Consider the following 25,508-nt stretch of genomic DNA (forward strand, 5'->3'; position numbering starts at 1 on the left):
AAATAAATTAATAAAGAAATAAAGAACATTTTGTCCTCAAATGGGCAAGTGTAAGGATTTAAGCAAGTTTGAAAACAGGCCAAACTGTGATGGCTAGATGACTGGGTCAGAGCATCTTCCAAACTGCAGCTCTTGTGGGGTGTGGGGTGCCTTATGAGAAGAGTCATTTTACAGTTTTTTCTGATGGCTTGAGCACATTTTTTGTAACTATTGGCTATTTTTGCAAAACTCTACACACAAATAAGAAAACTCTTCACCCAATCAGCAAAACATTGTCGTTTTCTTGTAAAAGTGAATAACCCCTGCTTAACTCTCCACACCTTTGTAAAAATGGTATTTTGGTATCCAACAGTTAACACAAGCCATCACATTAATAAGCACACAATGCACCAACTACACACTGATGGTATGAATGAAAAACACATCTGGCTTTTGCTTTCTCTGTGCACAAGGTAGGCTATGTCAGTTTGAGGTCATACTTTTGTCATAGGTCCATAAACATAGACGGATCCAAACGTACTGGTGTTTATTCACACACATCAAAACAAACACAAGTGTTTATTTCCAAGTCAAAACGAAATAGTAATTTCACTGAGGAAAAAAAAAAGAAACCAGTCTACATCGTGTTGTCTCTCTGGATCTGACCACAAAATTTTGTCTACATCGTTTTGTACATGTACATGTCCTCTAGTCGAAGGCACTAGGGAAAATATCTTCTGGAATTTTACATCTATGGTATTGTTGTGTTTCTCATTGGCATATGGCAGTGCTACAGATCTTAGTGCAAAGTGACTGTGCTAACCGATTCTCATTTCAAAATGTCCTTATGATGCTTGCTACAGTGTAGCGGCTCGAGTTAGGCTGGACCCGTTGGCCAGCTTCCCTCAGGGTCATTCCATGGTTGATTACATGGTCCACTATTGTAGCTCTGATGTCATCAGCAATTCTATTTCTTACTCTTCTTACCATTCCTCTCCCCCCTCCTCGTCCTCCTCTCCCCCCCTCCTCGTCCTCCTCTCCCCCCTCCTCGTCCTCCTCTTGCTCCTCCTTGTCCTTGCCGTCCTCTTCATCCTACTACTTCACCTCCACGTCCTCTTCCTCGGTCTCCTCTACTTCTCACTCTTCCTGCTCCCTCCATTGTACTCCACACACAGAGCTTACCTGTATTATAGTGCTTAGGCTGATTGCAAAGTGAACTAATTATCTAAAAAAGTTTTCACATGTGACAGTGTGCCAGTTGGCAAAATAGTGTAAATAATGGCCGTAAATGTGTATAGTTTTGCTAGGAGTACGTTGATCATTTGGAAATTGAGTGTAAAGCAGTGAGTTGTGTTTACAGTTCTGCAAAAAGAGTGCTGTGCAGTGGATTGTAGCTACAGGTTTGCAAAGTGTGTGTTACAAAATGGCAAACTGAGTGCAAAGCAGTGTTTGTGCTTTTAGTTTTGCAAACTCAGTGAGTGGTTTTGCTATAAGTATTAATAGTTTTAGAAATTGTGCTATAAGAATCACAGTTAGGGTTTAAGCATTCAGAAAAAACTGTAACTGTAACATCGTCCTCGACCCTGCTGGCTGGAGAATACTGCTGGATAGGAGAGGATTTGGGTGTGGGGGTGAAGGGTACTTCCCAAAGCACTAAGAGCTGCTGAATGAGGGTATAATGAAAGGGTCTTGAGTTTCCACTGAGGCCAATGTGAAGTGAATGACCTCTATATCCTTATGGAGAATGACTCCTTTCTGGACTCAAAACACTGGTATAAACAATGGATAGAGAAGCAAAACATGAGGGAACAGAGCAGCAAGCCTGTGATGGCCAGTGTCAGCTGAATGTAATTGGATGGTAATGACCTTCGATTATGGTGTTCTCCTTCATTACATCGTTCCTTAAAGTCAGCAGAAAGGGTTAAAAGGTTGAAAACATGTCTGTGGATGAGCTGTGTCTACAACTTTATCAGTCATTCATTCTTTTCTTAGCACCTTGTGTTGTGGTTAATTTAATGAACATCTCAGCACAGAGCCACATGCTGAAACATTAAGTCCCTCTCAGTCCAGAAGAGAACAGGTGTACATGCACACATGCACGTTTATCTGCAAAGAGCTGTTTTCAATTAGTATTATGCATGTGTGTGTGTGGGTGCGTGCGTGCGTGCGTGCCTGCATAAGCGAACGCAGACCAGGACTTGTGTACACTCCCATTTTCATAATCTTGTGTCAAAATAATCATCTTGGGATGTGAACGTCAAAGAGTGACAGAAGTGTGTGTGTGTGTGTGTCTGTGTGTGTGTGTGTGTGTAGTGGATATTGGTGTGTGAGTGTTTTTGTGTGTCTGGATGAGTAATGGAGCCGCGGTAGGAAATTCTGGTGGAAACAGAGCTCTAGAGTCTTTTTACACGATCCCACTGAGTTAGGAGAACGTTCATGAATGAACCTGAGCTGTTTACTTTTCACTGTTTGGTAATGAGATTTTCTGTCTTTAAGCTGATAGTTAAATTCCTTCAAAACTATCCTAAATCCTTTTTTGTTCAGAGTGAGATGGGACACTGCACTGCAAGACACAATGGCATGTACGTACATGTCAAAGAGTCAAACTAGGTAAGAAAGAGCTGTGCTTTAAGTTGTTTTGGTATTTTTATTTCGGTTTTCTGTGAAGCTTTTGGTAGCCCCCAAAGCAATTAGAAATGATGAATCTCTTTGTGCAAACATATTGAATCCAATAATCAGACAAATGCATTTTTTCCATTGCACATTCTACATATGTTGTTTCGATAATAATTTAGATAATAAAACAATCTGAGATGAAGAGGTTGTTGCAAAGTAAAACACAATCTCAATCCACCACTCTTTGCTAGTAAAATGTGAAATAGCAGCACTGATTATAATAAGACTGAAAGTCAATATTTGGGATGATGGGTGATTATCCCACACAGTTTGAACTCTCTGATGCAGCTTTCTTGTGAATTCATTAAGTAGTCTTCAGAAATAGATCTCCAGGCTTCTCGAAAGACATTTCAAATCTCTTCTTTGGATGTTGCCTGTCTTTTATTACAATCTCTGTCAGGACGATCCCACACTGCGTCAATAATGTTGATTCTCGGGCACTGTGGAGGCAAATCCATTGCTGACAGTGCTCCACTGTGTGTGTTCCTTTCCAGTAATACTTTCGCTGTCCTGGCGGTTTCTTGGGGATCATTGTCATGGCAATGAAGTCATTGCCAATCACACACTTTCCAGATGGTATTGCATTGTAGATCAAAATCTGACGGTACTTTTCCTCAGTATTCATATTTCTATTACAACACCACTTACTGGCATGCAGCCTGAAACTATGACCGTCTCCACTGTGTTTTACAGGTGGCTGTAAACACTGTACTTCTCTCCTGATCTCCTTCGTACAGCTTCCAGCAAAACTTTTACATTTGGATTCATTACTCCGCAAGAACTGTTCCCACTAGTATAAATTGGCACCTCAGCCTTTCATCCCTATTTTCTTCCTTAAGAGCGGCTTTTTGTCAACCACTCTTCCACTTAGACCATTGTATTATTAGGCTTCAGTGAACAGTAAACGAATCAGATGGAGAACCAGATACATTCCTGAGCCAGGTCTTTGTCAGATTTTTTCTTCTGTTTCTTAAGGACATGACTTTCAGATAAAGTTAATTTGCAGACAGTTTTTCTGAGGGAGGGCTGACATTTCTTTTATTCTCCAACTTTCCATTTCCTCAAATTTTTAAGGACACACTCAACATATCAAGTATGTCACTGACTCATTGAGAATCCAGTTATTGGTGGTTTGGTATTATTATTCTTGAATCATTCATAGGTAGGGATGGGTATCGTTTAGGTTTTATCCAATACTGGTGCCTAACTGGTACTTTTGAAACGGTGCCGGTGCTTAAACGGTGTTCGAACCAGTCGAACCAACACAAACTTTGTCCAAAAACCTCTCATGTTTTTATTTTTAGAAGTCTCTTTTTTTCAGCAAAATAATAACCAAGTTAGCCTTTTCTGTTGATACAACATACCTCCTTTGGTTGGAACCGGTGCTTAAAGAATGGAAAACACAAACTTTGTCCTAAAACCTCTCATGTTTAGCTGTTTTTTTTTGTAAAAAGATAACAATGCTTGCCTTTTCTGCAGCTATAGAGCATATATGGTATCACTCTATCAAACAAGAAGACAGCCGCATGGAACTATGACGGTGTTTGCTAGTTCACCTTACATGCATTAATTTAATAACGTGGTTAGCCAACATAAATTACACACGAACAACATTAAGCTACTCACGCAGAGAAGAACGGCTGCTGCTGCATCATCATCCATCATCATTTCTGCTACACTGGCAGGGCTAGGGGCCAGGACTCTACTCTTCGGGTTTTTGGGGGATGTCGCTAACTCCGGGTCCGATAACAGGCACCACACCCGTAGTAGATGTGCTCGGTGTGAGGTCTTGCAGCAAGCTATCAAATATGGTGCATTTCTCAGCTTTTAAAAAAACCACCAGGCGTCCCTAGGTGTTTCATCAGATTTGAGGTGTTACTTCCTTTGCACAGTATCACCTTAAAGCACTTGTTGCAGGCTGCTGAGTTTGCATCTTTTGCTGTGAAGTACAGCCAGACTTTTGACCGCTTCGCCTTGGGCATTTTTAATCTGTAGCTCTGCTCTAAAAGAACGTACGTACCTGGGCCCGCCTACTATCCTTGCAAAGGTAAAATGATTGGCTAGAATCCAAAGTGTCTGACATCTCAGGAAAAAAAAGCACCAAAATAAAGCACCGAAATGTGCGCTGCTTAAATAACAAACTATTCATCTGAAAATGGTCAGCTAAACACACAAAACACAAAATGAGTGAAAAGCAGCAAAGTAATCATTTGCAAAAATTATTTACCTTCATAAGGTTTGTCAAATATAAGGCCCAGGCACCAGAATTAGAGCAGCAAAGATTAAAATTTGGCCCACTGGAAACTTTCGAAAATTTGAAGGGGTGCATAGATTTCATATTTATATATTTATATATTTGGATCATCATGTAAAATGAGTTTGATAACCAACCTAGGACTTCGAGGAGTCCTCCTGTGTTCCCAACTCCCCATGTTAAGATCATTCATCTGCTTCCTTTAGATATGGTTGTCAGTGAATTAAAATGAATTGAATTGCCTCCTTGTGTCTGTATTTCGGTCCATAATTCTTCCCTCTCTAGGGCACAGGGTGCAACATCAGGTTATAGACAGATAATTTTCTGCTTCATGTCAGACGTAGATAAGCAACAAATAGACAGATGGTTGTTCCTTTTAAATATTTAAACAGTTGTTTACAGTCTGTCTGTGTGTGTGTGTGTGTGTGTGTGTGTGTGTGTGTGTGTGTGTGTGTGTGTGTGTGTGTGTGTGTGTGTCAGATACCATTGTGAGCTTAGGTTTCTATGTAAATTCTTTCGATCATGTCCACAGCTGTTCTCAACATTCCAAACTAGAGTCTGGTGGACTTCCTGGAGCGCACATGCACATACACACAAACACATTTCTGCATCATGCTACTGTGAACAAAGGTCATCTGTGTTCTTTGATAGCTTTAGTTAAAGTAGTGTTAATGCTATGAATTATTGCAAGTGTGTGCTGCCTTTTGAGCGAGCAGTGAAACACTGAGCGCCTATGCTCTGAGGGATTACAGCCACAGCTAGCACATACAGGACATTATTCAAAACCAGGGGTCAGTAAGGCATTACTTGTTGAGTAGGTTGCCTAGGTGACAAACGATAACGACCTCAAGGAATGCAAGTGTGTTGATAGAGACTAACACAAAGGGGGGGCCGGTGGATCTGACTCATTTGCAGTCGCTTCTGTTATGAGCAACAAATGTGTGCGAGTGTTGGATTGTAGCTGTGAAACTGTCAGTGAGTGCAAGTGTGATGGTTGTAGCATAATGAGTAGCACAATAGGGACTTTACAAATCAATTTGAAGGCACCCACATCACATTTAGTATAAGATTTAAAAAAAACGCTTTGTAGCAGCTCTCACACATTTCAGGCTACATGAATACATAAGCTGCAGTTTCCTGTGGGCGGGTTTTTCTTTGAAATGTTACTCAACTCTACAAACTCTTTTGGCTTCTCTGAAAACAAGTTAATCACCATAGGTATCTATTATATAGTATAGTGTCATATCACTGGTTTGCAAATGGTGTTCCAAGGCAAACTGGTATGCCATGAAGCAAGTACAGATAAACTGTGGAATTTGACATTTGACAACGACAGCTGCTTACTATATTAACCATATACAAGTAAAGAGGGTCCAAATTTTCTGTTTGTGCCTCCAGATACTCCAGCTTTCTCCCACAGTCCAAAGACATGCATGTTAGGTTATCTGATCATTTGATCACTTTTTTGTGCAAAGCAAACCACAAACATCACCTACAGAAAAACAAAGAACTGTCAGTTAGAAAAGCTACCTGTTTTGGCTTCAGCTGAACAACAGGTGCTGCCAGCCTTCGGCCCGAGTACATCATCTATCAGCAGAGGCTGGGTAAATGGAGCAAACCAAACATTTCTTCCGAGAGAAACCTGCCCTGTTTAAGATCACTAGATCTCAACCAGGGAGAACAAAAATGTTTTTAGATTTTCTGTAAGTGTCTGGTAAGAGAGTGGAAACAGATCATATGCTTGTGGTGTGACAACACTGCAGAAAAAATGCAAGTACATACTTACTACAAATATTTTACCTTGAAAAAGAGGTCAGAGGTCAAAAATAACATATTTTGTTATACTCTTCTTTCAATATGTTGACAATACACACCACACCTGTAAGAATCAGAGTTTCTAAGTTACAAGGCTTTGTGTAAGTTTTCGACCTTGAAGACCTTGAAGCCAGATTTTAATGGATTGTTAACATAACCCCACTCTACACCCCGGCAACTTCTTATGAGAATTCATTCTGAACTTTTCAAGCTATTTTATTTAGAATGAAAGAATGATGCAAATGCTACCAAAGATACAAAGATAGATTTGTGTTTGCTCCCATACGTAACAACCGAGTGAATGATGTGCTTGGCTGAATAGCAAAGTTAGATGGTAAGTTGGGGTAGAGTCTTGCTGGGGGTGTCTCTGCTGGGGAGTGACTCTAGGCTACAACTGTGCGACTTGGGGGGGCTGATGATGCATTACGGACAAGCTTCAGAATGCTATGTTATTGGTGAGCATACTTGGCTCTTGCCTACTCTGGGTCCACTTGCCATCTGTCCAAACTTGGACCTAAATCAATAATGCACAACCTGCTTTCAGCTACTAGAAATTGTTACGAAATCAGTTTCACCCCGGTTCTTTTTATTCCTCTGGCATCCAGAGACGGCACCGGACTCAGTAGTCATTTTCACAAAACCTTTATTCATCTTTATTCATCTTCATTTACGCATGCATCTTCTAGAAGGGGAGACGTACAAGGCCGGTGTTCCTCTGCAGATCTTCACTCCTTTGTCTGTGAAACACAGTTTTGTAGAAGCGACCCTATCATAAAACCCCTATGGTGTGCTGCAAACTCTGTGTCTGTGTGTGTATGCGCGAGCACGTGAGTGACTGTATGCACGTGCCTGTGTGTATGTGTGAGTGCACGTGAGTGAGTGTGCATGTAGGTGTGGGTGCGTCGTAACAGTCAAAGCACTGTGTGTGTGTCTCTGTGTACTCAATCTACACCAAATTCCTTTACACAACAGAGTTAACATATTACAAACACTGAGACCCCCACTCTGCATCCACTGGGCCACTGGCCTCTTGTTGTCTTACATTTACATTTAAGGTGGAGAGTCTCCTGCAAACCTACTTCTAAGTTTATAACAATTATGAGTTTTTATTAAAGGTACAAGCATCAGCATCAGCAACCCCACTGTATCCCAACTGTAGCTTCCTGTCTCCTTTTATGACAGGCAGACCCCCAGTGTCCATAAAATTCCTTTCCCTCTAAACAATTACACGCCAAACTAAAACACACAGACAAATCCTTCTCTATTTCTCTCATCTACTGCTGGACCCTCTTCTCTAAGCAAATTTAACACATTGTATTCTAATAATTGTTTTCTTGTACTCACAAATTACAGGTCTTGATGATGTGCTGCTCAAATAGGATGACATCCACAAAAGCTGTTTAATAAATGGTCAAGTTTCAAATTCTTGATAATCCAAACTGGAACCAACCTAGAAAAGCAACAATATTGTTTTCTCCTTCATTCAAAACCAAATGTCAGGAGTATTTTCAAGTCTTGTGTCAGTGAAATTTGACACTGCTTGGAAGAAAGCTCAGTGTTAAAATGTCAAACTTGCACTTATTTACATGATTGGAGGCCTCAAAGTGGCAGCAGCTGGTTGTGAAAGCATGGAAATCCTGGATTTAAGTACAGTACAAATCAAGTAAAATATTATATATTTTAATGTAAATTGCTAAAATGTAGTGCAATTTGAAGTGCAAGTAACAATCCCTATCCTTAGAGATTTGACTAGTTTAAGGAAAAACTCTCCCAAATGTGCAAACGTCTAGAAAACACAAGAAGACAAATTTTAATTAACCAGGAAAGAACCTTTTAATATTCACGTTCTCTCCTGTGAAAGTACACACTGCACGCCCTCACTGTGGTAAGAAACCAAACTCCCACACAGGCAGAGAGGTAGGGGGTGAATACTTTCTGCAAGGTCTGCACTACAACAGAACATGTAGCGTAAAACAAAGCAGAAACAAACCAGATCCTAAAAATATAAATATGTAAGCCCGAATCTTTCAGATAAGCTGAAACATACATACACAATGTTTTTTCTACTCTGCCTTCACTGGGAAATCCCTTTCCCAGTCGACTTCACCTAATCCATATTCAAGAAAAAGGCCTCCTCTCATAATGTCACCATGAAAGCATTTCGAACACATTCATATGTGAGCAAAGAATGGCTGGATTGGGTTACAAGGATCTAAATCAATGTTGACATTTAGTATAAATAAAAAAGTGTGCTCATAATTGTTCTGAAAGCTTGCTTGGCAAGCACGCACTTATGGTTGCACAACAGTCTGATAAGGGAGAGTAGCTGGGACCAACAATTCTGGCCTCTATTACACTGTACAGGGTGGGCCTTTTATATGGATACACCGTAATAACACGGGAATGGTTGGTGATATTAAAGTCCTGTTTGTGGCACATTAGTATATGTGAGGGGGAAAACTCCTCAAGATGGGTGGTGACCATGGTGGCCATTTAGAAGTCGGCCATCTTGGATACAACTTTTGTTTTTTCAATAGGAAGAGGGCCATGTGACACATCAAACTTATTGGTAATGTCACAAGAAAAACAATGGTGTACTTGGTTTCAACTTAACTTTATTCTTTCATGAGTTATTTACAAGTTTCTGACCACTTATAAAATGTGTTCAATGTGCTGCCCTTTGTGTTGGATTGTCAGTGCAACCCTCTTCTCCCACTCTTCACACAGCACCATCTTGCTGGAAAAACTCAGGGAACGTACCAGCTTCAGTGCATAAAGAGGGAAACACATCATCATGTAGCAATTTCAAATATCCAGTGGGCTTGAGGTTTTCATTGATGAAGAATGGACCCACTATCGTTGTACCGATAGTGGGTCCATTAGTTGTACCGACTAACGCCACTCTCCAGTGACATGCGGTGAGCGCTATGCTGTGGGCTCTTGCTGAATGAAGCTAGGACAGCCACTGATGTTTCTTCATTAGTGACAGTTTTCTTGCATCCACATTTTGGCAAATCCAACACTGAACCAGTTTCACGAAACTTAGCAAGCAGTTTGCTAACTGTAGCATGGGAGATGGATGGTCTCGTAGGGTGTCTTGCATTGAAATCTGCTGCAATGACCCGGTTACTGCGTTCACCAGATATCAACACAATTTCAATCCGCTCCTCACGTGTTAACCTCTTCGACATGTCAGTGGCTGTGAACAAAGAGAAACTTGTAAATAACTCATGAAAGAATAAAGTTACGTTGAAACCAAGCACACCGTTGTTTTTCTTGTGACATTACCAATAAGTTTGATGTGTCACATGGCCCTCTTCCTATTGAAAAAACAAAAGTTGTATCCAAGATGGCCGACTTCTAAATGGCCACCATGGTCACCACTCATCTTGAGGAGTTTGCCCCCACACATATACTAATGTGCCACAAATAGGACTTTAATATCACCAACCATTCCCATGTTATTACGGTGTATCCATATGAATGGCCCACCCTGTACATTTGGAATCACACTCAATTGCTTTAAGCTGCTGAAAAGCAAATAATAATTGAGGCATTTGAACAGCCAAACAAAGTTTGTTACTAGTGTATATTATGTTATCCAAACTTTGGTAAACTTACAATTCGTTCCTGAAATCTGTTGATTACCAAGCTGTCACATTATGGTGTGATATTTCAAACATTTTAGTTTCTGATACAGAGAAACACAGTAGGCCAGATGTATTTCAACTCAGTGTTTCGACCAAACATGTAATAGACACGATGGTCAACTGTGTCCATTTCATGCTTTGTCTCTCCAAAACACGAACTGGATACATATGCAGAAGTTGCAATACTCATACAGAAGTTGCATTACCAGCAAGGGGAGATTATATATTTAAAGCCATGAAGTTGGTAGTGAGCAAAAAATACATGAATTGCATTCTAGAGTGCTTAATCATCAGAAACAATTTAATTACTGCTACCAAGTAATTAAACTGAGTCCTTAATCTCCCTCTGCTGTTACTGCAGATTACTCCAACTTAACACTACTTCTGCATACATGTCCTGCATGCACGCTTTGGAGAGGCAAAGCGTCAAATGGACACAATGGACCAGCATGTGTACCTTGACTACTGGGATGTGGTTTCTACTCCTCTTACCAGATGTACCACCATGAGTCAATCCAGTTCAAGCATGGCCAAAGGTGAAAGTTGAAAGGTACTTGCCCGCTCATAGGAACATACCAATTTCTTGATAGTTCCTTGCTCTTTGTGCCCGCTTAAACCCCTTTCTATGTATTTTGATTGTATTTGACTGTAAGACCAGAGTGTTTCTTATTTGTTTTATTAGAACGGGGATTGTCAAAACATGAACTCGAACAGGGAAAGTGTTAAAACATGGCTGTATTACAAAAACATGGGAAGACTGTGTTTCTGATATTTTCATTAATAGTGTAATTATGCCAGTCAACTCATATAAATATGTAGATCTTCAGAAAACAGTACAGTACATACCGGACTGTGTGGGGTTCAACATTTTGATTGCTTTTGTGTAATTTTACTTAGTAAAGCAAAATTAGCATTCAGATCTGGATCCAAATGAACTACAGGGCTAGATTTTGTCCCAGTGCCAGGTCCTTAAACATAACGTATCTGCTTATAATCTCCTGGGGCAAAAGAAAAAAAACAGATACCACATGAATCAAAATATTCTTTTAATAGCGCTCCAAAAAATCTGTCCCATCTGCATCCAAGTTTCCATTGTTGCCAAAATTCCCCAGTCCAGAAAACCGGGAAAACATGATGAATCTGTTCTGTTGGAAACCACATAAGGTTTTAATGTGTTGTCGTTCAGTATCACGTACAGCTTGGTATTGAGCTTTTTGGGCCTGTTGTACATGACAGTTGGAATTAATACGGAAGAGATTAAACAGACCGACACCTACACATACTGACTCATCCTACACATCACTGTAGTTCTTGGGAATCAATTTACCACAAATAACCTCTTCACCTGAATGCACTCCTGTGATCTCAGAGGTTTGCTTTATCTACAGTTAGTTTCCATGGAAATACAGTTTTCCTTGTTTTCAGACTCTCTGGCTGATAACTGAATTTTAGATATTATACTAGTGTCATGATCCGAGTGAGCGGAGGCCGTATCTCTGAGGCAGCTGTGTTTTCCCGTGATATACTTGTCTATGGAATTTGTGATATATCCTATTGAATCTAGTAGTGCCAATGATGTTGATCTGCTTGATACGAACCTGTACTGACTCTCTGTGAGTAGTTTATGTTTATCTGTACATTTTTCCAGTCGGTTCTTAAACAGTTTTTCAAGAATTTTTGAGAACTGAGGTCACAAAGAAGCAGGCCTGTAGTTTGTGAAATGGTGTTTGTTGCCAGAAATGATACGGATTATAGATGTAAATGGTTTTTAAATAGCCTCAATGATGTTTTTAACCACTATCATATCAACATCTTTACAATCCAAGGATTTCTCACTTTTACATTTATTTTTTGTTTAACAATTTCAAAAACTTCTATTTTCATCAACAGCTGTGAGGAACACTAAATAAGGATTTCTGTCTATTGAGGTGTCCAGTTTTTCCTCTGCTTTCCCAGGATCAGTGATTTTTCCTGCTAAATTTGGTCCAACAGTTACAAATTCTATTCTTCATGGTCATTATCAATGAAATACTTAGTTGTTTAGTTGATAGTTGTTTAGTTTAGCCCCCCGTTTTATGTCACTGTTCAGTATTTCCCATGTGCTTTTAATATTATTTCTATTATTATCTAATTGCTTCATATAGTATTCCTTCTTGCCAGATCTTAGTATATTTATCAACTTATTTGTTTGACTTTTAAATCTAATTTCAGCACCTTCAGTTTTCTTAAGAAATCTCTGTACTGTAACAACCTCTCTCACTCTTCTGTCACCACTGCTAAACCTACTTCTCCTGTGGTGCAAACCCACTGCTTCAGTGACTCTCTGCCCCAGCACTAAGACAAGCCAGTCACCTGTGTTCACCTGTAGCCCCAGTGTTCCCCACACTGCTTTGTAAAAACTGTGATTAGCCAAATGTCACCCCAGTGATTTCCCACGTAAAATTGTGTGGTATTCTTTGTTTAAAATAGTGTGTAGAATAAAGAATTGTGAATCTGATCGCTATTTGCACATTGACATCTGGATTTGGGTCTTTCTCTTGTGGTGGTCAGAACAAGATGTATTTCTGGAAGTGCTGTAACCAAGTTTAAGAAAGTGATTTCTCAATGCCATGTGCCAACGCAATGCTAACTCAACGCTACTCCCACAGATGTCAGTTATCACATTAATAGTCTTACTGTGGTTCCTCTAAAAAAACAGGGCAAAGCAGATAACGTATAATTTAGACTCATTTAAAAAATCTTTGTTTGATCTGGAAAAGTAGTGTGTTACGCCTTTTTTAAGCCCCCTGTAAAGCTAGGACTATTTCTCATTAATCAGGAAAAACATGAACAGCCCCAAGTTTCTCTTCAGAGCTGTGTCGAGCAGAGTATTCATTTAACGTTAACTAGCATTGACTTCATGAATTTCTTGACAGATTAAATTTTAACCACTGGAGAAAAAAATATTCACAGCCATCCCACAGATGTGCCATTAAACTCTTTTATTCTTTCAATCTTTCTGAGTTAACTTTAATAAGGTTTTGCTCTAAACCATCAATTTGCCGTCATCTACAACATGGGGTAGTTTTTAAAACAGTTAACTAATCATTTGCAGAGGAATAGTTCATTTCAAGTATTTCAGTCAGGTTTTAGGATTTTTTTTGCACAGTACTAAAAGTTACAAATGATCTGGCTCTGACAGTGGGCTCATTTCTGTTCTTGCTCTGCTAGATCCCAGTGAAGGACCGGATAGCACCAACCACTGATTTTACTACAGATATTAGTAAACATCATTGTTGTTAAAGGAATTGCGCTACAATAACTGGAAGCATATCTACTTAATATACTTGAATTTGTGCATGTAAATGGGGAGTCTTCCCTGCAGACAAAGGTTAATAAGAGGTCTACAGGCATCCATGCTAGGATCAATACCTTGGACAGTATTATTACCAAACACTGGATACATTTTAATTGCTATGTAGACGACACTCAGCTTTATTTATCCATGAAACCAGATGATATACGTCAACTAGTTAAACAATAGGCATGTCTTAAAGAGGTGCCTGCACATAATCAGACTTTTTTCCACTCTTGTGTTCTTAGTGTTAGTTGTAGATCTTTTAGAATGAAAAGTCAGGTATATTAATTGATTTGCGTCTAGAATACACACAGAGGAAAAAAAGAATCTTCCCATTTAACTTTTTTGTGATTTCCTGCCTCTTCTGAGATAAAAGAGGCCACCCAAACACATGAGATATTAATGGAAAGCTCAGGATGTCCTCCATTTAGCACATCAGGATTTAGGGTAGCTAAAATAAGAACAAATGTCCATTACACAGGACATAAATGAATAGTCTGGTTCTCAGGAGGATACAGAGTTAGTATAAATAAAAAGCTTGCCCCAAAGACATAAAGGCTTGGATGATCTCTAATGTCCTGTTTCTAAATTCAGACCAAACTTAGGTTATTGCATTTGGTCCTAAAAATCTTAAGAATAGTGTGTCTAAACAGGTATTTACTTTAGATAGCACTACCTTAGCCTCCAGTAAACACAGATGAAATTTGGTGTTGTTTTTGACCAGGATATGTTCTTCAGTGTACAGCTCCTACAAATGTAGGACCATCTTCATGTATTTGTGCAGTATCTCTAAAATTAGAAAACATCCTGTCTCAGAGTGATGCTAAAAAGTTAGTTCATGCATTTATTCTTTCTAGTCTAGACTATTGTTCTTCTAGATTTTCCATTTAAAAGTCTAGAAAGTGATGGTCTCTTTCTAATATTATTGAGTCTTAACGTTACAATGTAAAGCACCTTGAGATAAATGTTGTGAAGCTGAAGTGAATTAATTTAAAGTGACATAATAAAGCCCACCTACCTGCCAGCAATTAATGATCAATAAAATTCACCACCATCAATCATTTACCAGTTTATGCATAATGGAATGGGATGTCCGGTGTGGCTGCAGTGGCCTGTTGGGACTCTGCTCAGGAGAAACATGTACTTGCACATGCACTTTATGTGTTCTCAGTGTTTGTTGTAGATTCTTTAGAATGAAAAATCAGATATCTTAATTGACATTTGTCTAGAATATATACAGAGTTAGTATAAATCAAAAGATTGCCCCTGCCCCCCCCCCCCCCTCCCCCCTGCCAATCCAGAGAGTTTGCTTAATATTGTTTGGGTCTGCATCAAGCCTTTCTATGATTACTTAAACTATGGAAAATATTTAAATTTTTGGAACGAGATCATAAAGAAAAATTGAGTCCAAAGGTCATATAACATATTTTCTGACTTTTTACAAAGGAATGCGTAAAACACAAACAACTGCAGTTTTGCAGTAGATACCGATGTCCAAAACACATGAAACAATAGTACAGTGTAATAAACAGCAATACAAGAGAACAGACTGCTGGCCAGAATTCTCATACCAAAATAGGATTCTGGTTAAAAACCCAGGAAATTCCCACTAACTAAAACAAAGAGAGGAAAAAAATCTATTTTTAGACATTAAGGGAAACTCACTGTATTTGTACCTTCTGCCTATAAAACATATTCTACTATTGCTGTCTCCTGGGATCTCAAAACCAAAGGCTCGCTGGGCCCTGACCTGTGGCTTTAGGAGCAAGACTCTGGAGCACTGGTAGAGAAGAGGGGTCGAGAGGGGGGCTGTGAGACTCTGGAGACTGTAAGGCTCGGTTCCAATGTTGGTAGAGAGCAGCATGTTCAGACTTGCAGCATCAATTGAGCAGACAGATGGGCTCAGCTTCATTACCTCTCTGTCACTGGGCTCAGTGTTTGTGCTGCAAACAGTGCCACACGTCTGTCAGCAAGCTCATCAGTCTCACGCACACACACACACACACACACACACACACACACACGCACACACACACACACACACGCACACACAGCTCAGTGTTCCGGTATTTCCATATGAATACATTCATTTTAAAGTTTCATAGTCAGTCAGTTTTGGTTACTTAACTGAAACTATTATTGTGAAGTGTGTGCGTGTGTGTGTGTGTGCGTGTGTGTGTGTGTGTGTGTGTATGTTAATCTTTCATCTAATAGCATGAGTTGGACATACAGACATGCAGTTGTGAAATAAGCTCAGGACATCTTCTCAAATATTGTGCTTATAATGAGTTTACAATGCTTATTTCCGGTTCCATAGTTTTGCTTATGGACTCTAGAAAAGGTCTGCATGACTCACAGTACCAAATACTCCTTGTTTGTATTATGCTGGGCCTTGTTGCAGCTGCTCAGTTCATCCACTGTCTGAAACAAGTTGTTTTAGCTCTCAGCAATGGTTTCAGAACCTGGTGCTCTGAAACCATGCAAGGTGTTACCACCTCCTCCACAGGCTAGAGGGAAGGGTCGAAAGGCAAAGTGTAAACCTAACCACCAATCTCATTCTTTAGTGGAAATGGCAACTACACAGTCACTTATTTCAAAAAGGTGAGATCATTTGAACTGAACACGATTTATGTGATGACATGAAATACAGAGTTTGAGTGATACACTATTTGATGACTAGACTCTGTTGAAGCTCCATAGCAGAAGATAGAGACTCCAAAAAGTTATTTTTTATTGAACTTATGCATACACACTCCAGCCCTGATGAGAATGGACAACATAAACATCTGCAACAGAGATTACAACAGGAAGTCTCTGTTTAGTAACTATTACCTACCTAGTACGATGTGGGTCTTACAGTCGGTTTAGTCTTTTTATAACAGTCAGTGCACAACAGTGTCAATGCTGTCCCTTTTAATAGCTGCATAAAAATGCACTGAAATGCTGACTGAGGTGAAAAACCTCAGCTGACAGGAAATATCTAAGGTAAGGTACACTTTTCACTTCAGAGGAAACAGAATTGTTATGTATATTATATAATTTCTTACTGAATCCCTTGCAAAAAAAATGCTAATCAGATTATTTCCAGATGATCAAAATCAGACACTGATAAGAAATACTATTCTGTGTTCATAATTCCAAGATTTTCAACACCACTAATGCAAAGGTGTAATCTGGGATGGGGTGTAACACAAAGTGGAAAAAAACAACAACTATTAATCACCGCATAGTTAACGTCAGTAAAACACCATTTATTTTAAGATTAAGGCAAACCAACCTATTAGGACAAAAATAAAACACAGGGAAGCGTCAGAGTCTCTGAAGCCAAAACAACAAACAAAACACAACTTTCTAGCTAAAAAAAAAGACCACTCTATCTGCAAGAATACAATCTAGACAGCATACATGCGAGTGGTGTAGATAATGTGATAGCTGGTGTACCTTCCTGGTGCAGTGTTGACCTCTCCCAATGAACATGGTGGTACTTTCTGTTTTACTCTGTGTGATGACATAGCCTCCACCATGTGTTACAGGTGATACTCACTGTTATGCCTCTCTCTGACCTCTGTGCATAGAGATCAGCATCATGGTGCTGATCCAGAAACCTTCCTTTATTATTTATTCCTAGTGCTATAATAAAAAAGACAAAAGAAATTAAGCAATAAATATAAAATAATGCATTCATGATGATTCAATTTGTTTGACTATCCACTCTTTGTAAGAAAGAAAGCCAAGTAAATATTTAAATTGTCGAGCTATAATAATTTTGCTGCTGTTAAATGAGCATTTTTGTCATTTTTGAAATATAAATTACTATAATCTGTTTCTTAATGTATTTTCTTTTAAAATACAGTGTGAGTATTTTTTAATATTGTAATTATACAAATCCGTAACTATGTGGATATTAGATAGGGCAGGGAAAGCCCTGTAACTTACTTTAAAATGAAATATGTTCCCTAAAACGATGGTGAGACCTACAGAACCCTGATCGTGGCTCAAGAGTTGGGCGTTCGTCTTGTAATCGGAAGGTTGCCGATTCGAGCCCCGGCTCAGACAGTCTCGGTCGTTGTGTCCTTGGGCAAGACACTTCACCCGTTGCCTACTGGTGGTGGTCAGAGGGCCCGGTGGCACCAGTGTCCAACAGCCTCGCCTCTGTCAGTGCGCCCCAGGGCAGCTGTGGCTACAATGTAGCTGCCATCACCAGTGTGTGAATGGGTGGATGAATGAATGTAGTGTAAAGCGCTTCTGGGTCCTTAGGGACTCAGTAAAGCGCTATGCAAATACAGGCCATTTACAATTTTACCATCTTTCATCTCGCCTATGATCCAGAACTGCGTGGGGATAAAATGGATGTAGTCGTTTATACCAGTAATTTCCATTTTTACCAGTCACCCACAAGAGGCTGATGGGGTATTGCTGTCAACTGCTGGGTGGGCGGGCAGCATGGATACCCAACTTTGTGAATACAATAACTAGAGAACGAGGTGATGTATGATTTTCAGATTTGTACCATAGATGCATCTTCTAAAAATTTGTGAATGAGTTTGAATCTCAGTGACCTCAACCTCAACCTCAAGGTCAAAGCTCAAGTTTTCTGAAAATCTTGTGAATGCAAAGCGCCAGAGGGAAGTTACTTAGGTTTTTCAAATTGACACCATAGGTGTCACCATAGGCATCTACTTGGAGGCTGAAGGGTAGCACTAAGCCAATGTATTTGCACCTCATCTACTGTAAAGAGTTCAAATGAAGGAAATATGTTTCTTTAGTCTTATCATAAGGTGGCATAAAGGGTGACTGATTTAAATATCCTCATATGCTCATATAATATAGATGGTGTCCCTTACAAAATAGCGATCCAAAAAGAGATGTCTGTATTTTTTGTATGTTGTAAGAAAGAAGAAAAGTTTTTTATTTGTGAATGTAAAATATCCACAAAAATAATCCTGCAATCTTTAAATGTAAACTTTCTGGCAGTTCTGTATAATTCCAGAAAATTTCCTGGCGAAGTTTCACAGCTCACACACTATTTAAATATATGTAATGACTTGTTTACTGTTCCGATTTCCAGTATTTGGGTAGGCGGTTACACGCATACACACACACGCGCACACACACGCACACACACACATACACAGAGAGAGAGAGAGAGAGAGAGAGAGCCCCTCCTGCCTCCTCCGGTTTCCTGTCAGAGCAAAGTGAGTGTGCTTGCTTATAAACGGTGTGAGAGAGTGTGTGTGTGTGTGTGTGTGTGGATGGTTCAGCAGTGACTCTCCAGCTGCTGAGCGGAGTGGAGCGCACAGCGTAGCGGACGCACAAAGCCAACTCCCTGGACTCTCTTGTACTCCGCGGTTCGTGTGACTGAGACTCTCGGGCAGGGGGACACAGAATCATGAAGGCACGCCGCTGCTCTCTAACTTTCCGCGGAGTTTTATCAGCCTTTCTCATATCTGTGCTGCTGGAGCCCGGGGCTGCCGGTGAGTTACACAAACACCGAACTTTAACAAACTTTCTGCTTGTTCGCTGCCACGCGCTCTGATGTCACTATATAACGTATTTAACGCGAACTCAGAGTTCTCGAGCTGAAGGGGACCGGGGGAAAGTTTTCTCTCTGGCGCTGTTCGCGTGGCTCTCCGCAGAGCAGCGAGGTGTAACAGGTGACTCAGAGCGGGCAGAGACGCTTCTCAGCTCTGCTGCCCGTGCAGCCTGAAGCGTACCCACAGAGCGCCTCAGAAAACTTTCCCTCTCGCTGTCAGACCTTTCACTGCTGAGGATCACAGGTTTTAGCAGACCGAACGATTATTTTTAACAGGATTCGGAACAATGATAAAAGGTGTGTGTGTGTCTGTGTGAAAATAATGGTGCAAAAGTAAGCTGTGTTGTACAGAATCACATTTCTGATCTTGCGCATCCATAACGTCAAGGCTTTAAAGGGTCACTCCACCAATTTTAGGCTTGCATACAGCCTGAACAGGTTCAACGTTGCTTGTAAAACGCACTAAATAGTTATAATAGCATTATGGAATCTGTCAGCTGGAGACCTGTTAGTGCTAAAAGGCAAAGAAATGTGTGCATCTTCTGAGGTGTTCCAGTTCCTCACTTTGATCAGAGTGAAGAAATGTTTTCATCCATTAGGAGTTTGACTTTTCTCTTTAGCTGTTTGCAACGCAGTCGTGCTTCTTTCCCTCCCAACATGCCAATTAAATAGATCTGGCCACTTTCCATCTGTGACACCATGACAGCTGTCATGTCAGTAAACCACAGAAACTTCCCCTTGTTGACAAGCGGTTGGCTGAACTGTGACAATGTTGACAAGAAGATGAAAACTGGAGTCGTGTATTTTGTTGTCCTCATTACACTTCTCCTTCCCTTCTCCCCCTCTCTCCTGTTTGTTCCTGCCCTCCTCCCACAGCAGGAGCCTATTTTGAACCTGGAAATCCCGCATACCACAAGGACTGTGTGGTCCTGCTGCATTACGTGTCACAAATAGACACACACGCACACAAGAGCAAGAAGACATACAAACTTGTACCCACATGAAGACACAAGCTCACACATAAACTTATTCCATGCCATTCCTCCAGAGCTCCCTGAGCTGCAGGAAGCTCCTCGCTGCTCTTCCACTACTGGACCAGCTTGACATTTTTGGTTATCCAAACAGCAGAGCTGGACTGTTTTTTATCTTCTCCTACTTTTTTTTTTGCTTCCGACTGATGTCAATAACAATCCGCTCAGCAGGATTTCACAAGGTTTCGTTTTCCTTCATTTCCAGGGAATCTTCATTGTGTTGAGGCAGATGTCGCTGTGCATTTCCTATTTCTTGTGCACAGTACTACGTTTAAGCATGGAAAATATAACTTTAAGCTGCCTGAGTTATGCTCCTTTGATTCCTTTTAACCATATTTGTCAAGTCTTCATTCTCAACACGCTTCAATGGAGCGTTTGGGTTCTTAGAGACGAAGGAGGGATGGAGGAAGAGGGGAGGCCGAGAGAGGGAGTTAAACAGGAGGAAGATAAAGACAGGGAGGAATGAGAGGATTAGGGCCAAAGTGGAGTGAGGGGTGGATTAAGAGAGGTGGGAGGATAACTTTCAGGAGCAAAGGGGGAGAGCCCAGCCGCCTGCTGTGGCAGTTATGTGGCCCCGAGCTGCCTTCTGCCAGTTGTCTTTGCACATTTCAGTGACAGCGCTGCAGGGAAAAGAAGGGTTCTTGTTTCAACTCAGATTGTTTCACATTTTTATTTCCCGTGTTGCTCCAGAAAAGTGTCAGCAGTAAAATCTCTTTCAGGGTTTTTTTTTTTTATAGGATTACTTCTGAAAGAGCTGCAGCTTCATATTGAAATGTGAGCTCATTAGGCCAAGCAATGCTGTCATACCTGAAAGCATAGTTCTAATGTCATTATATAAATGCCTTAAAATGTTGTTTTTTATTATTTATTTTACAATTTTTTACGCATGAAACATTCATGAGTGAGCGAGCACAGAAATCTTTCACTTCTACTCACAGTAAGAATGCATTTAATTTGGAACAAATTAATTCAGAGCCTTGAAGTGATACAAACCTATTAAATGTTTGCCTGGTTTGCAGATTTTTCCATTTTTCCAGCAGTCCTTCCTGTATAACGGTGATGAACTGCAGTCAGGTTTCCTGCCTGTCCTCCTCTCCACACTTCGCCATAATCCTCAGTGCTTTGGAAAAATGGGGAAAGAGGAAGAGAAGCAGGGAGGAAACAGTTTAGCTGATGCGATAATGTGCTCTGTATCCTTTAAGTTAGCATTTCTGTTTCTATATATATTCAATTCAAATTAATTCAGTTTTATTTATATAGTGCCGAATTGCATGAACAGTCACATTAAGGGTAAAGACCCTAGAATGATATGGAAAAAAAACCCCAACAATCAGACCATCCCCTATGAACAAGGACTTGGCGACAGTGGGAAGGAAAAACTCCCTTTTAACATGAACAAATGTCCAGCAGAAGAGGAAGCCATGTATTGCAATTGGGAGTGATGGGAGAAAGAAATAATATATACACAGATTTACTGTTGTCCAGATGTTAGAGACCACTGGATGTTGTGGGATGCTGGATGTTCTTGCTCTAAACAAAGAAGAAATATCAGTACTATAAAGTAGTTAAAATGATTTACGTCCATTACACCAGTGTACAAATACGTTTAAAAATGTTCATGACTTGTTAGTATTCCTGCCAAGACTCACAAGAAGACATATCCTGTATGTATATGCCAGTCTGGATGAAACCTTACACGAACATCATCACTCAGTCACTCAGTCACTAACAATTTTACAGATGAAGCTCATTGATTCTTAGTGCTAACATTTTCTTCTGCAACATAACACTATTTAACATGCAAATCTTTAACATGTCAAATTGTTTGCCAAAGGTGAACAGTGATGAAGTGGCTCCTCACTAGCACCAGCGCATTTTTGGAAATGCAGTCTAAGATTATAGGTGGAGCCTTCCGCCACCAATTGATGGTTAGCTCGTCTCAGGGGCTGTAGTACGCCAGTCCTGCCATTAGGCCATTGAAGTTGCTCAGGTCAGTTAGTGGCCGCATTGTGTTGGCTGATTGAAATGGATTTTAAACACCATATCATTTATGCCCTTCTAAATCATTAAGCACAGTTGCTGTTAGAAAAACTGTTTAGCATCCAGAATTTTATAACACTCTTATTAAAAAATATGTACTTAAGCATACTTTATCATCTGGATAGTAGATACTTCTCAGTCTTTACTTTCTCTGCCACTAACGAGTAGGTATTTATTGTGGTTATTCATTGGTCTGACTGCCAGATGGAAGTCAGTCACAGTAGCATGATTTCCCTCCTGCAGCACAGAGAGATATTACATTTCAATTACCGCTCCTTCAGAAGCCATCAAGAGCATAGTTAATGACAGCCCACACTTTTCCCCTCCACTTTCTCGAGACGCACTGAGGTCACTTGTGTTTTCATACTATAATCCTTGCACAAGGACTCGCAGCAGGGAAAGAGTGCAGCAGTAATAAAAAAAAAAAAGACGCTTTAGTAGAGCTTTAGCAGCTGGAACAATGACCCAAATCACAATGCAGACCTTCATGCACAGTTACCCTTTAACTTGCTGCACCAGTCTGCTGAAACTTCAAAGTTAAAGCTCTAAAGCTGCCAACACCGCCCATCGAAGACCAGAAGTGCTGGTAACCTAAATTCAGAATTTAAAGTGATTTTTCTTTCCTAATCTTTGTTAAGGATTCTGTTATACACTGTGCAAAAATAGAGCTAAAGTCACTGTTAATGAGCTCTTGATGTGTAGTCAGTATTGCACAAGAGTACAATAAAGATCCATCACCATCGTAAAATATTTGTGCTCAGCGTGTAACTCTAGCTGTGTTACTTATTCGGATTGATGTAGTCTCGGTGGCACTTTGCTGCACTAAATCAGCCACTTTTATTTGTCTCTGAGGTTGTGTGTGGGTGTGAGCGCTCTGCTATTTCACGCTCTTTGTCCTGTTCCAAACTAGGCTCAGTGTGATGGAATGTGCCTTGAAAATATATTAACTGTGCTTCCTGTTAAATGAATAACCCAGTCTGTGCAGACTATGATCGAGTGTCACCCACCCATGTGAACACACACTGCGAGCTGAGGCCTTGCAGTTGGTACTGCGTAGGGAAGGTAGCGAGCATCTGTGCATCTGGAAGCCAAATCCCTACTCTGGTCTGGTCTGGTTTTACACTTTGACTTTGCAGAGTTGATCTGACGATAGTGCAGACTGCAGTTGTTTTGTCTGTACCTGAGATTTCAGGCCTGTGAGGGCGGTTGTTGTTTGGAGCTGGGGGCCCCTTTCATCAGATGGAATTGGTTATCTATCATATCAGTCGTCATCTTTCTTTACTCACTCTGTGAAGGAGTCTTTTAAGGATGTGTTTATCTGAAAAGTAAGTAAAGGAAGTAATCTAGGAATTCTTTACAGCAGTGTGGATCATTAGCTCAGGTAGAGAGCTTAAGTGGAATCTCATGACCGGCATAAACTGCTTTATTCGCACTTCTGAGTCAGTGATTGTGAATGATTGACTCAGAAGTAATTGGACAAATAAACATGATGTCAAAGTAAATCATGATGCTCTCCCGCTGCGACCACTCCCGTGCCATCCTGTTGTAGCATCCATCTGCTTTTAGTCTGGTCCTCGGTAAGCAGACTGCACTGCACTGAGTTCAGACTGACTACCTCATCTGGTGGTCAGATTTTCGAGCTTTTCCTCCCTGAAACCTGCTATTGAGATATATATTTTACATCTTTGACCTGCTGGAGAGCAACCCATTTCCACCAGTAATTCAATTACATTTTCAATTTAATTTGATCTATACTGCACCAAATCACAACAACAGTTGCCTCAAGGTCCTTTATATTGTAAGGCAGACCCTACAATAATAGAGAGAAAACAGAGAAAACCCCAACAATCATATAAGCAAGCTCTTTGGCAACAGTTGGAAAGAAAAACTCCCTTTTAACAGGAAGAAACCTCCAGCAGAACCAGACTGAGGGAGGTGCAGCCATCTGCCGCGACCAGTTGGAGGTGAATTGATGAAGACAGGACAAAGACATGCTGTGGAAGAGAGCCAGAGATTAATAATAACAAACAATTAAATGCAGAGAGGTGTTTAAAGACATAGTGAGTTACAAAGGTGACTGAAGAAGAAAAACTCAAGCTGAGCGCCTGAAAGATGAAGACTCTGCCTCCCATTGGTCATTGGACTGATTCTTATACAGCGCTTTTCTACTCTCCCGGAGTACTCAAAGCGCTGTCTACAACATGCCACATTCACCCATTCATACCCACTCATACAAGCACTTTCTTCTATACTTAAGTACTTGGCATGCAGACTGGGGAAGCCAAGGGTCAAACCACCAACCTTCCTGTCAGTAGCTGATCTGCTCTACCACATGACCCACAGCCACCCTTTTCACTAGCTGGGCTCAAAACCTCAGGACGGTGGGGCACGAAAACGAGAACAGGTGTCATATATAGACAAGAACCAGAAGGGGAATGTTTGGAGGTGTGGTCCCACTCCTGAAATTCAGATAATTTATGTCTAATCAAATACTCAACAAGTAAGCCCGCAGTCTAAGAGCGAAGTGCTCTAATGGGGTGATATGGTACTACAAGGTCATTAAGATAAGATGGGGCCTGATTATTTAAGACCTTGTATGTGAGGAGCAGGATTTTGAATTCAATTCTGGATTTAACAGGAAGCCAATGAAGGGAAGCCAAAACAGGAGAAATATGCTCTCTCTTTCTAGTCCCTGTCAGGACTCTTGCTGCAGCATTTTGGATCAGTTGCAGGGTTGATCCTGATAATAATGAATTACATTAGTCCAGCCTAGAAGTAATGAATGCATGAACTGGTTTTTCAGCATCACTCCCATAAGAGTTTTTCTTTCTCACTGTTGCCAAAGCACTTGCTCATAGGAGGTCATATGATTGTTGGGGCTTTCTCTATTTTCTTTGCATTATTATAGGGTCTTTATCTTAGAGTATAAAACAAAAAAGGTAGAAAAAAGAGGGAAGAACCCCCCCTCACCCCCAAAAAACCCCCCAAATAAAAGTAAATTGAATTGAAAATTGACTGATAATTCAAAAGAAGGGCACCTTCGTTTAAAGCCGATTGGTTGCCCCTCATTAGCAGCCAATCTGAGCAGCAGTGTGTACCTGTGTACCTGAGATAACCAAAAGAGCTTTGGATTCATTATAAGTTTAAATGGCAAAATAAGGACAAGTGTAGGAGAGCCACTAAAAGCTTACCA

At 40.4% G+C, this 25,508-nt stretch overlaps 1 protein-coding gene across 2 annotated transcripts in view; it reads left to right on the forward strand.

Annotated features, from left to right (window-relative positions):
• The first annotated feature begins 18,926 nt into the window (after positions 1-18,926).
• tgfbr2b (transforming growth factor beta receptor 2b) overlaps positions 18,927-25,508 on the forward strand; it is a 38,311-nt gene continuing 31,729 nt past the window's right edge. For both annotated transcript variants that reach the window (XM_006795999.3, XM_006796000.3), the window contains exon 1: positions 18,927-19,185. In XM_006795999.3, the coding sequence (XP_006796062.2) occupies positions 19,101-19,185 (85 nt within the window). In that variant the 5' untranslated portion in view covers positions 18,927-19,100. The remainder of the gene's footprint in view (positions 19,186-25,508) is intronic.

This window comes from Neolamprologus brichardi, chromosome 11 (genome assembly GCF_056152115.1).
Source record: "Neolamprologus brichardi isolate AB-2024 chromosome 11, ASM5615211v1, whole genome shotgun sequence".
Taxonomy (NCBI): domain Eukaryota; kingdom Metazoa; phylum Chordata; class Actinopteri; order Cichliformes; family Cichlidae; genus Neolamprologus; species Neolamprologus brichardi.